Source organism: Alexandromys fortis, unplaced genomic scaffold (genome assembly GCF_014885135.2).
Source record: "Alexandromys fortis isolate MF-2015 unplaced genomic scaffold, M_Fortis_MF-2015_v1.1 scaffold_50, whole genome shotgun sequence".
NCBI classification, from domain to species: domain Eukaryota; kingdom Metazoa; phylum Chordata; class Mammalia; order Rodentia; family Cricetidae; genus Alexandromys; species Alexandromys fortis.
The window spans coordinates 9,828,755-9,841,606 of NW_026067932.1; the positions used below are offsets into that span (position 1 = coordinate 9,828,755).

General features: G+C 45.5%; 1 protein-coding gene and 1 long non-coding RNA gene across 13 annotated transcripts in view; one reads left to right on the forward strand and one right to left on the reverse strand.

Moving 5' to 3' along the window:
- LOC126503761 (uncharacterized) overlaps positions 1 to 12,852 on the reverse strand; it is a 59,195-nt gene that overhangs the window by 27,042 nt on the left and 19,301 nt on the right. For 9 of the 10 annotated variants that reach the window (XR_007592388.1, XR_007592381.1, XR_007592387.1 and 6 more), the window contains 3 exons: positions 4,340 to 8,022; positions 2,789 to 2,917; positions 1,332 to 1,545 (listed from right to left, as the gene is read on the reverse strand). This is a non-coding gene — a long non-coding RNA (uncharacterized lncRNA). The remainder of the gene's footprint in view (positions 1 to 1,331; positions 1,546 to 2,788; positions 2,918 to 4,339; positions 8,023 to 12,852) is intronic. The other variant, XR_007592382.1, reaches the window with a different exon arrangement.
- CUNH12orf75 (chromosome unknown C12orf75 homolog) overlaps positions 1 to 12,852 on the forward strand; it is a 28,894-nt gene that overhangs the window by 5,700 nt on the left and 10,342 nt on the right. For all 3 annotated transcript variants that reach the window (XM_050145659.1, XM_050145658.1, XM_050145657.1), the window contains exon 2: positions 9,870 to 9,894. In XM_050145659.1, coding sequence (XP_050001616.1) covers positions 9,870 to 9,894 — 25 coding nt within the window. The remainder of the gene's footprint in view (positions 1 to 9,869; positions 9,895 to 12,852) is intronic.

The window sequence follows — 12,852 nt, forward strand, 5'->3', positions numbered from 1 at the left end:
GGATCTCTGGGACTTGCTGGTCCTCCAGTTTACCATACTCAGTCAGTTCCAGGCTGGAGGGGGAGGGTCCTGTGAGTACAGATGGGTGGGCCTCGAGGAAAACCACCCAAGGCTGACCTCTGACCTTCACACGCACATGCATGCCTGCACTCACAGACGGGTATTCCTGCATGTATACAAGCAAAGTATAGGTATACACTATTAAGTGAGCCTTTGGAGTGTGAACCAGAAAAGTCCCTTTCTAAGTCAGTCAGAAAAATCCCTTAAAAATTCCACTGGAGCCAGGGGAGATTGCTCTGGTTAGAGCATTTGCCACATGGGTGTGGGAACTGGAACCCACAGGAGCTGGGTGGGTGTGGCAGCCACCTGTAACTCCATCTTTTCCTGTCATTCTCCACTTGATTTTTTAAGACAAAGTTTCTTACTGAACCTGGGGCTCACTGTTCTGGCCCAGAAATCCCAATGAGCCTTTGGCCTCTGCATATGGCTCTCCCACAAAGCTGGGGTTACAGATAAGCTGGCCCCCTACAATGCTGGGATTATAGGAAAGCTTTCCCTCAATGCTGGGGTTACAGGCAAGCTGCTCCCACCCCAATGCTAGGGTTACAGGCAAGCTGCTCCCACCCCAATGCTGGGGGTTACAGGCAAGCTGCTCCCACCCCAATGCTGGGGGTTACAGACAAGCTGGCTAGCCTCAGTGAATAAGGTGGAGAGAGCTTGAGGAAGACAAAATGTCAGCCATGGGTTTCCACATGCCTGTGTACCCATATATATACGAACATGCAAACACACGTGTGCATATACATGTACACACATACACATGAAAAAAGTCCCAGGATTCTCAGATGTCTGCAATGCCCTGCTTCTGTGCAGGCTAATTGTTTCTAGTTGTTTAAAATAACTGGGCAGTTATTTTAGAAGCATTTGGCGTGTGCCATTTGAACCAGCTGTAATTTTTACCAGAGATAGGCAATGGGCAACCATCTGGCCTTAATTTTGTGGGCGGCTTATTGTCACAATGCTTCTGATTTTAATGTAAGGGTAGTCAGAAGGGGAGGAGCTTAGCAATCACCTCATTTTACCAGCGCCCCTGGGGAGTTGATATCATGCTTTGGGGTCCAGTTATTTAGATTAGTGGCCGCATTGTCCTCAATTAGCTAAGTAATTGTTTTCCCTTTAATGTAAGCACCAAGGTCCAGCCTTGATTGGTGGCAGTAGATGGTTTGTTAGTGTTGGAGCAGACTGCTGGTGTTTAGCTTTAGCCCAGGCCTGGGGGGGGGGGGTGATGGAAGACTTGGATGACGTCATCAAAGTGGTCTTTTGTATCTTACCTTACTCTCTCCTCCTGCCTCTAGTGCTGGCTAGGCCACCGGCACTTCTTTCTGCTCTGTAAGCAGCTGCACTGTTTTCTCTCTGAAGCACATTTTCTGGAGAGCTGCTGTCTTGTCCTTTCTTGTCTCATGTGTTTCTCTCCCCCGAGGGACATCCTCCTGAGAGCCCCTTCTATTTTATTTATAGCAGTATCCTTGGCTTCTAGACCGATCTCTAAAATTAAATAATTGTATTTTAATCAATCAATCAGTTAATCAATTTGTGTGTGTATGTATGTGTGTGTATGTGTGTGTGTGTGTGTACATGTATGTGTATGTGTCTACATATACAGATGTGGTGGCCAGATGTTGAAAGTCTTCCTGTATTTTTTTTTTTTTTTCTGTGTAACAGCCCTAACTTTCCAGGAATTCGCTTTGTAGACCAGGCTGGCCTCGAATTCACAGAGATACATCTACCTCGGCCTTCCTAGTGCCAGGATTAAAGGCGTGTGCCACCATGCTGAGCAAGTAAATCTATTGATTTACACCTCAATTCACTCCCACCCCCAACCAGAGACAGGGTTTCTCTGCATAACAGGCCTGGCTAACTCACAGAGATCTGCCAGCCTCTGCCTCCCTAGAACTGGGATTAAAGGTGTGCACCTGGCTTTTACTTTACCTGGCTTATAACTTACTTTTTAAGATAGTCTCTTCCTGAACCTGGGGCTTAGGTTTGAACTAGACTGGTTTCTGAGAGCCCAGTCTCTGCTTCCCTACAAACACTGGGGTTGCAGGCATGTGTTTCTCTGCGTGGCTTCCCCGTGGATCAAATTCCTTACACCTCTGCAGCCAAACTGCCCTAACTCCTCAACCTCAAAACTTATAATGGAATTTTTTTTAGCATTCTAAAAATACTTATTTGAATGAATGAGTATGTTTGGGAGACAAATACAATGGAAAATGAAGTTTTAAATTGTGCGAGCACTCTGTGACTGACGAAGTAATTGGGAAAATGAGCTGAGACCCTGAACAGTCAGGAAAGCCTGCTTGCAAGAGGTGGGACCCGGTGGGTTTTGAAGAATCTGTACAATTTGAATAACTAGTAAGAGTAACTGGGCTAATGTTTTCACGGGGTTTAAACAGTGCCTCCTCTGTTGAATGGGCTTGTTAGAGTTCCATAGGGAAGGGCATTCACAAATGACACTGAAGGAGAGGAGGTGTGTGCTTACAGAAGGGTCACCATTCAAAGAGGCTAATGGAGCCTTTGAAGTGCGGAGAGTGTCTGGGCCGAGGTCCAGAGGCCAGACCTGGAAGACTGGCTGCAGAGCAAGGGATGCAGGTGTGAATGGAGGAGAGGATGAGCAAGTGAGTGGAGCTGTTTGGGTAGCAGGAAGGAGGCGCTGCTCACTGTGAGACTAAGGTAGCAGGGATGGGAGAGCGTCAGAAATGGCAGGGACAAAGAGGGAACTGGCAGTTACCTCTGCTTGGCAGTCATCTCAGACAGAATCACGATATTCTTTCATCCTTCACGTCACGTCGTTCATCCTCTGTCCTCAGAGCTGACACTGTGACCCGCTGAGTTAATCACTTCCCCCACGAGGGACTTTCTGTGGATGGCCGTGGATGAGGTTATGCTACAGCCGCTTAGTGTCAATGTTTTACCTTATTTGGGGTGAGTGCGTGCACGTGTGTGTGTGTGTGTGTGTGCGCGCGCGCGTGTGTGTGTGTGGTGCCTGGAGGCTTGAGGAAGACACCAGATAGCCTGCTCTCCTTCTCTACCTTATTTGAGTGTGTCTCTCATTGAATCTGAAGCTACTCACCTGGGTTAGACTGGCTGTCCAGCAGGCTCCCCCGTGCTGGGGTTGCAGTCACGCTTGGCCGTGCCCTGCTTTCATGTGGTGCTGGGGATTTGAACTCAGGTCCACGTGGGTCTGCAGCAAGCTCTCTTACCCACTACACTAGTCCCCTAGCCCTGCCTTTGTTTATTTTTGCTTTTCACTGTTCGAAAGTTAAAATATCATAAGGACAACCTAAAGACAAGGAGTTGTTCTGTGAGAGCATCTGTGCTCATTGACACAGTTGTCTATCTCTAGGACACGTTGACCTGAAATTTCCTCTTCATTACTGTAATAAATGCAGCTTTTGAATCCGTATTGTTTTTGCTGGCTTCTTTTAAAAAGAAAAGCCAAAAGCCATTGTCTTGAACTAATGAGCTGTTGCTTTATTTCCTCTGACCAAGCAGAAAAAATGATCTAGATTTAGAATTATTGCCGGTCAGAGGGACCAGTGTTAAAAAATAAAAGTGTTAATATTAAAGGGAAGATTGTTTTTTTTTTTTTCCTGTAGATTTCACAGTTCTCAGCAGGAGTTTTCTTTTAGAAAACAGAGTGAGACGTTCTGCGTGTTTTTATCATTTCCCATAAGTACCAAAGGTATTTAGGTTTCTGATTGCTTATACTCTAAGAAGGCTTGTGAAGCTGTACTAGATGTTTTTTCTAATGTGAAAATAAATGGATGTTATTCTCTTAGAAGGGATAAGGGTCTGGGGTGGGGCTCAGTGTAGACCTCTTGGCTGGGATATGGCTCAAGGTTGACCTCTTTTTTTTTTTTTTTTTTTTTTTGATTTTTCGAGACAGGGTTTCTCCATAGCTTTTTGGTTCCTGTCCTGGAACTAGCTCTGTAGACCAGGCTGGCCTCGAACTCACAGAGATCCGCCTGCCTCTGCCTCCCGAGTGCTGGGATTAAAGGCGGGCGCCACCGCCGCCAGGCAAGGTTGACCTCTTGAGATGGGGTATAGCTCAGTGTAGATCTCTTGGGCTGTGGTGTTGCTGAGTGACAGGTACTCCTTCTTGGCTTGCTGGTTTTGATGCCCAGTGCTTCATAGTGGAGTGGAGTGTGTGTGTGTGTGTGTGGGGGGGGGATAAGTATTCTCTTGGCTAGTGTGAGGAACCTCTCCTATGAACAAGTGTGTAAATTTGAACAATACTAAGAACATCTGGGTCACCTGATTCATTCTTCTTCCTACTCACTCGGTATGGAGGAGCCTCAAAGGGTCATCTTCCTGTTGGAACCAAGACGAAGTGTGTTTCTCCAGCTACCAGGCTGACGTGGTGCCTGGCATCCTCGCTGGCCTGATGGTTCTCCAGGAACAACATTCTGTTTGCGTCCCTAGAATGTGAGACATGTCACAGTGGACTTAATCCCTTCAGATTGAATTTTCTTACGAGTTTCTTCCTCAAAGTGAAGTAATTAAATAACTAATTAATTTAGTGATGCTGGTGTTAATCCCTCTGGTCAAGAATAAGACCACTACCGCAGTTTAAAGCCAAATTTGAAGCAAGCTTTGATTAAATACTGGCCAGGTAGATGGGCTCCGGTCAGGTCCATACCTGGGTTCCCAGGAAATGGCCCTGAGTCATGGTTTGTAGGATCTTAAAGTATTTCCATCAGGTCCAATCAGGGGCGAGCATACATCCTGAGGTATTTCCTGCCCAGGAACCTCCCACCCACATGTGATCAAGTTCATGTAGTGAACAGACTTAAACAAACTTGTTTAGGGAGTGAAAGCGTGAGACTTGTTATCTCCCATAAACAGTAGTCTCCAGCATTTCAGGAACTGTCTCTCAGTCCTTGGCCAGGGGCTTGCAGATTAGAGGCATTCATTTTCCTTCCATAGATCTCTGAGGCATAGGAATTAAAACTTAAAATGTAACTTCGGCTCTCCCATTCCTTCCCCCACCTCGAGTTGTATCCTGAGTCAAATCCTTGACTCTGTGATGGTACCTGTTTTTATTGGGATCTAATAACCCTCAGCTTAATGTTGCCCAGACAGGAATTAGCATTTAGTTAAGGCATCAGTGATGCAAGAGCCAACAGCAGTCAGCAGAAGCAGAAGGGCCAGAGGCTGACATCAGAGCTATATCTAAAAGGGACCTGGAAGTGAGAATGGGGACCAGTTACTTACTTCCTCTCGGGTCCCCTTTCTTGCAATGATTTTTTTTTAGCCCAGCAAGACTATTTCTAATGATTCATGAGTGGTTTACATAGAAACAATTTTCTCCTAAAGCTGTACAATAACCTTTCTATTTTACATACAGCAGATCACGTGACCTACCATATTGTAGGCTATATCAGCTAATGGATTTACCTGTTGATAGATCTGGGCCTTTTCGATTTTAACAAGTACCTTTCCTGGTATGCCAATAGGCATTATTGATAACTATTTTTCCCCATACAAGGAAGTATCCTTTTGCTTTAACATCCCAGTCTGTTGCAGGATGAGGGGTGATGTTCTCTCTTCTGTAACTACTTCCTGCTGAAGCTAGGATCTTGTCGGAGCCCAGAACGACTGGAATGCTAGTCAAAAGCAAGGAAGGGAATCAGGCAAGGGGGCATTCATCAGAAGCCTCTGGTTAGCTGACCCAGCTGAAGAGACAGGGAGCGATCACCACATCAGCTGGACTGGTCTGCATCAGCTTCAGTTGAGGAAGGGTGGAGTCCCAAGACCAGGAGAGAGGGACCCCACCCTCAGGAATAGACAAGTGGGGAAACTTTAGGCTGTTCTTATCTGGAGTCCTTTTGACCTGTGAGAGGTAGATCAAAGTCTTATGATCCCCTAGAGGCTTATAGGAGTTTTTAATTTCCAGAGAACGTAAGTTTTAGGCATATTAGCATTACCAGTCTGTGCTGAAATCCACATTATAGAAGAAGCAGAAACAGGTGTCTGTAGGAAAGCTGGAGCAGACTCTCACCTTTGAGTCCTAGTAAAAGTTATAGATTTGGGTTAAAAAGCATGAATATTCTTTTCATCTGTCTGGAGATGTAGATCTAGATTGGACGGCAATGTCTTTAACCCAGTGAGAAGCACCTTAAGTCTGCACTTAGAATACAACCAAAGACAATTTAAAATCTTGTCACTGACTGCTGTACCAGCCTAGCAGAACTCCATCGCTCAACGCCCAAACTCTGAACGTTTGAAATCTTAGTGTAACAATAGCATAGAAAGGGGAAAGAAATAGGAAAGGTTTTACATTTTCATATATCTTTAATCACTTACTTATACCTTTACAACTTGCATTTTTATATCTTAAATCGTTTTCTGAGACCCCCAGAACATAAGCTTTCACACCCTCAGACCTTCATACATCTTAAAACATTTTCTTAGACCTTACGTAGATTTTAGCCCTTTTTCTTTTTGTGTAATCATTCACTAGAAATGTAAGTAGTTGTTCCTGAGAGGAGTCATGTTCCTTTCATGACCTGTCTATCTTTTAATATGAAGCCTTTTAACAAGACAAACCCATTTGCTTTTTCTCAGCAGGGTACCTAGTAGCTCTAGAAAAAGCAAGGCTTGTTTGTTACACATGAAATGAGCTAACAAGGCCGCTGCAGCCTTGGGGAAGAACCTGGTTTTAACTGCTCCTGCTAAGCCGACAAAGCTATAGTTAGCCTAGCCGTCAACACCGTCAGAGATCTGAGAAGGATAACTTGTAGCAGGAAGTACAATCCAAATATATCAATTAAAATGACAGAGACTAGCCCATTATTAGACTGTCATCCCAGGCTCCTGTGATCTCCATGGAGTTGGGAGCAGAGGTTCCAGGGCAACATCAGGTTTCACCTGCCAGGCCCAGAAGGGGAGAGGTTTTCCCACGGGGGAGGAACATGAGAGAGATGGATCTTCCTTTGTTTAGGCAAAGTGGGGCAGTCAACTCTCAGTGTCCTGCTTGTCCAGAGTTTGGGCCAAGTTCTGCGGCAGGTGCGGTATTAGGGCAGTCTTGCCCTGTGGTTAGCGTTACCACAATCCAGATGGAGTCTCCATGGTGCTGCAGCAACTTCTTTGGAGACCTCGGGGTCACTGCTAAAAGCTGGGGGTCCCTGTCATAGTAAGCTTTTCCATTAAACATTTTAAATGCCATATTTGGCAGATCTCTGGGAAGTTTGAGGACCATTATCTATTAAGTATATGTGAGCTAAGCAAACCTTGCTTGTTTTTAGTTACTTGCTTTAGGCTTCACTCTGAAAACACATACAAGAGGTAAATAAAGCTTTTATCTATTCAGTTTGAGCCTTAAAAATAACAATTTCTGAATTTAAGCTCCTTTCATTATCAAAATAAAACTTTTAACTCATAAGCACAGTCCACGGGGAACAGTTTCTTTTTCTTTTTTTTGGATTTTTCGAGACAGGGTTTCTCCGTAGCTTTTGGTTCCTGTCCTGGAACTAGCTCTTGTAGTCCAGGTGGCCTCGAACTCACAGAGATCCGCCTGCCTCTGCCTCCCTAGTGCTGGGGGGAACAGTTTCTTATATGACTCAGTTTCTCAAAAATAGCGTGAGATTAAGATCTTAAGTGCGAATAGATTTGACCGTAAGGAGAGACTTCTCTGAGCCAGCTGTTCTCAACTTTCCCAATAGTTCTCCACGTGGTGGTGACCCCACCCCCACCACAACATAATTCCCGTTGCTATTTCTCACCTGTAATTTTCTCACTGCTGTGACTCTCATTGCAAACACCCGACAGGCAGGTGGTCCTAGGCTACCCCTCTAAAAGAGTCTTTCACCGCCCCACAAGGGTTGAGACTTAAGAGCTTGAGAAGCCGCCTCAGGTACTTCGCCGGCCTGATTACGTCATCTTGCTGCGTCGTAAGACAGGAACAGCCCGACTTCCGGTGTTTAGTATTTGGTGCTCAAAGCTGTGGCCCTTATTTCTAACCTTTAAAAAAGAGTTCAAATATTAATAATATAAAACATCATTTTATGACCTGCCGCTTTTCCGGGTCAAGCGGGTTTAAAGTTCACATTTCACGTACCTATGTACTCTGGTAATTTTCTCACAGGTTTCCAAACAATTATACAATTTTCTTAAAAAAAAAAAAAAAAAAACAAAACAAAACAAAACAAAACAACCAACCAAACCTCTGAAACTCTGAAAAGAAGCACTGTGGAGCCAGATTCTTGTACCCTTGTTGCTACTTGGCTTCTCAGGGGCGCCACCCCCCCCCCCTTCTGAAAGTGAGGTGCGCTTTACAAATCCCACTTTTGCTCCTCCCACGTGGACCTCCTTTTGGAAGGTGACGCCCCTCATTCCTACTGAGCCGGCTGTGAGTTCCCCAGCAGGGAGCCCAGCAAGGAGATGTTCTAATGGCACCCGGGGCCTGGTGCCATCAAGGTGAAGAGGAGGGATGGAGAGTTCTCGGTGGCTGGTTGAAGTCAGTGCAGATAGCGTGTGGTGTGGTGGTTGGCCTTCGAAGCTGCTCTGTCTTCCAGGGTGTCCCAGTCACGAGACACGGCAGCATAAAGATTTAACGGCTCTTAGACAGACCCTGGAGAGGGGACAAGGACACCACATGGGACTGTTCTGTGCTGAGCCTGCCCAGCATCACCCCTGAGATGCCGCAGTGACTTCTGATGCTCGGCCCCTGCGCGATTGTCCCAGGTCTCTCCAGTGACCGTGGACTCAGGATGTGAATCCCAGTTTCTCACACCTCCCCCACCACACGAGGAACGGGAAACCACTCTCTACCCCATCCCATGAATAAAACTAAGATGGTTATTATTTCTTTCTAGCCTTTTTTCTAGATCCTCCACTTGTTTCAACTCTGGAATTGCTTATTTCGGAAGCAATGATTGTCTTTTATTTATTTATTTATTTATTTATTTATTTATTTATTTATTTATATGATCAAAATATCCTGTCCCTGGTTGTTTTTATTGTCTTATTTTTTTTTTAAATTTTAGGGTGGTGGTTTAAAGGATTTTAAATTCCAAAGTGTCTCTACCTGTTTGTCTGTCTGTCAGTCTCTTCCCCTTTCTTCCCCCACCAAATGCACACACACATACACACATGCATAGACACACATATGTGTACACATACATGCATAGTCAGTCATACATGTATGTGTACACCCGCAGTGAGTATACACCCCCCCACACACACACGCCCTATATGGAAGACACAGAACTTGGCTTCAACCCTGCCTAGTTCAGTGTCTCTTCCATATGTAGTCAACTACTTTGTAAGAACACCTTCCTCAGAGTTGTTCAGATAGAGGTGGGTGCAGGGCCCAGAAGAGCCTTGGACTGTGTCGGACTGTGCTTGCTCTGTGGGTAGGAAGTGGAAGGACCTAGACCCACAGCACCTTCTGCCTGCCTTGGGATCAGGCTGGTGTCCACATGGCTTACTTCATTGCATCTACAGCCTCCAGGTTGTTCCTGATTAGTGTGTCATGTGACTCCAGTAGCTCAGAGTAGACACCAGCCTGCAAGGGGACGTGAATGCAGAGGTTTCTTGATTTCGTTTTTAAACGTTTATTAAAAAGTGTTCTCGTGCCAGGTGTTGGGGCACACACCAATCCCAGTACATGGGAGGCAGAGGCAGGATGATCTCTGTGAGTTGGAAGCCAACCTTGTCTATGCAGTGAGTTCCAGGCCAGCCAGAGCTGCACAGCGTGAGACCTTGTCTCCAAAGACACACACGCATGTTTCAGTCTATTTAGGTATTGGACTTAATCTGTAGAAATACTGTCACACCAATGCAAATCTTTTTCTTTTCTCCCTTAGGTCCAACAGGAGCAGCTAAAGATTCGTAAGTACTCCACATTTTGGTGTTATAACTCCTCTCCCCAAGAAAGGCTGTTTCTTGTGGCTCTGACCTTTAGGGGACTAGGTATGGCAGAAAAGGCAGGGGACATTTTCTGCTCTGTGCACTGGTAGACCTCCTTTGATTCGAAGTGCGATTCGAAGGATGTTACTGTTTGTGACTGTTCGTGTCCCCCCTTCAGTGATCCTGGCATTCTGACTTAGCGTGTTAACAAGAAAGAGTACGGTGCTCTTTCCATCCCAACCTGCGCAGAGACTTGAGTTTGTAACAGGTGACGATGAGAACGCTCACCGCGTCGCTCCTGGGACTCCGTGTGTCTCAGAGCTATCCAGGGAGGAAACTGGAGGAACATTTACTCACGTGAACACTCACTCGTTTGAGTGGAAATAGCTAGATATTCCTAGATACTCAGGGGAACTGAACAGTCGTTTTCTACAGCTTGAGGGGGTCTTCATGTGTTCATCTTGGGGGGGGGGCTCCTGTGTTGGACGGTCAATCCCCAGATTCTTCTGTTAAGACTTAGAGGCTTTCGGGAGGCAGTTAGGGTCCATGGGATCATGAAAGTTGGAGTCCCATTGGCATTAGTGGTTTCTACGAAGGGGAAGAGAGACCATCCAGCTGTTTTTGTTTGTCTCACCGTGTCCCCAGCAGAAGCTGAGCATATGCTGCCTTGTGTTGTCAGACTTCACAGCCGCTAGAACCACAACCCAAACATACTTCTATGATTTGAGGTTTATCTGCTATCAGATGTTTTGTTATAGCCGTGGAAACTGGCCCAGGACATCCTTCTGTATAATCTGTGTTGAACTGATCGTTAGACTGCAGGACTTAATGACCAGAAGTCTCTCTGTGAGGTTTCTCGTGCTCAGGAATGCTGTGTTTCCATTGCTCTCCGTCTCCACCATTCTACTGGATCATATCTGTAATCTAGATACAACAAGGCCAGCACAGGAGCTCACTGTCTCAGGGGGTTTCTGGTTACAACGCTGGCCTAGTTTCGTTCCTGCTGCTGTGATAAACTACTCTGATAATTGAAGGGAAGAGGGTGACTTTGACTCCTTTCCAGAGGGACACTTCCAGTCTGCCTCGGCAGGGAAGGCATGGTCGCAGGTGGAAGGCAGGCCACGAGGACAGGAAGTTCCTGGTTGCATCAGCAGCCAGGAAGCAGAGAGAATAGGAAGTGGGGCCCACCCCCAGTACAGCACTTCCTCCAGCGAGGCTACACCTCCTGAAAGTTTCACAACCTTCCCAAACAGCATCGCCGGTTAGAGACCAAGTATGCAAACACAAACATAAGAACTTATGGGGGACACCGCACATTCACACTGAACCTATGGAGGTTGGGATTAACCTTCCTGCCCCAGATTAGTTAGATAATCTGACACAGTGTCAAGAGAGGATGCAAAAGTTTGGTATTTATTGGGTGAGGCTTTCTGGGAAGAACAGGGTTGCACACAGAATGGTCTGCTTGGATTGATTGAGGGATGGCCATGCCTTTGGTTTGTGTTGTGTTTGTTGGGAAATGGTCAGGGTGAGAGATCCTACACAGAAACTGGGTTTGACCTTCCTGATGGCCCAGGGAGGAACTGGCCAGACTTTTCCTACAGCTTGTGCAGGTTTCAGGCTGGAGGGGGAAGAATGAGACGTGGCAATTGTCAGAGGTCCAATGTTAAGAATAGAGTCAGACTTTTTTTTTTTTTAATTATGAAGAGGAATTCAGAGAAGACTAGAGTGGAGTTATGAAGATTTCTAGGAATGAAATAGCCATTTCATGTGAGACTTTTGGGCACAAAAGAAGCAGTAATCACTTGCTTCAAATTCCTGGCATAGTGCTTGAAACTCCAGTGGTTGCTGAAATGACTCTAAATACATTTGTGCCTTCGTCTTCTGTGTATTAAATGAAGTGGCCATCTAAGTGGCGTTTATTATTATAAAATAAAATATGACAAACTGAACACCGCTGAGGATGCTGAATGTCCCACAGTGTCAGATATCCAGCCAAAATGTAGGTAAATATTTAAAAAAAGTCTTTTATTAAGTTCATGTGTGTGCATGTGTACATGCCTGTCACGACATACATGTGGCAGTCAGGACAGCTTGTAGCAGCTGATTCTCTCATTACACGTCAGTCCTGGCCATCAGGTTTGTCTGCAAGTGCCTTTCCTCTCTGCGCCATCTTGTTGACTCAAGATTTGATTCATTTGATGAAAATAGATAGGCATACCCATCTCGTTAGTGAACCAATTTCTTAAATACGTGGGGAAATTAAATGAACTTTAAAAATACATTTCTTTAAAATTTATTATCAGCAAATGTTTGGATACCTGCTTTATGTTCTAATATACTTGGGGTCACATGACCGTTTCCTAGGCATAAGGGGTCAATGTTGTAGAAGTCTAGCTCTAGGGGAGGCCTCTTCTTAGCATCTTTTCCTTCTACTCAGCTGTCTGCTTTCTGTGTGCAAGAATCCACCATAGAACGAAAGGTCCTTCAGCAGACAGGTTTCACACTGTTTTCCATAAATGTGTAAACGTATTTGTTATTTAAAAAGTAAATTAAAAACTTTCATGATTTATGTAACAGTTAAGAAAAAAGGAAGAAGAGAAGAGCTCAAACCAGGAGAGGTTGAACACCACCAGAGCAGAGGTGGAGAGAAAGGCTTTGGGTCAGAGCCATAATCTTTAGTGCTTTTGGAGTTTTTCTAAGCAGGGGCACTGGACTCCAAAGAGGAGACTTCCTGAGTGTTGGTGGAATTGGCCCTGTCTGAAAGCTCAGCAGGGAGCTTAGGAGGCTCTGTCCAGTGTTTGGAGATCCCGGGCTATTTGGAAACAAGCTGTGTGTCCTCGAGGCCCTGAGCACAACTGGTACCACAGGGGGAAAGGCAAGCTTTCTGAGGGTAAGGAGACAGCGTTTTCCTGCCTTGCTTATAGCAAATGATTGCTC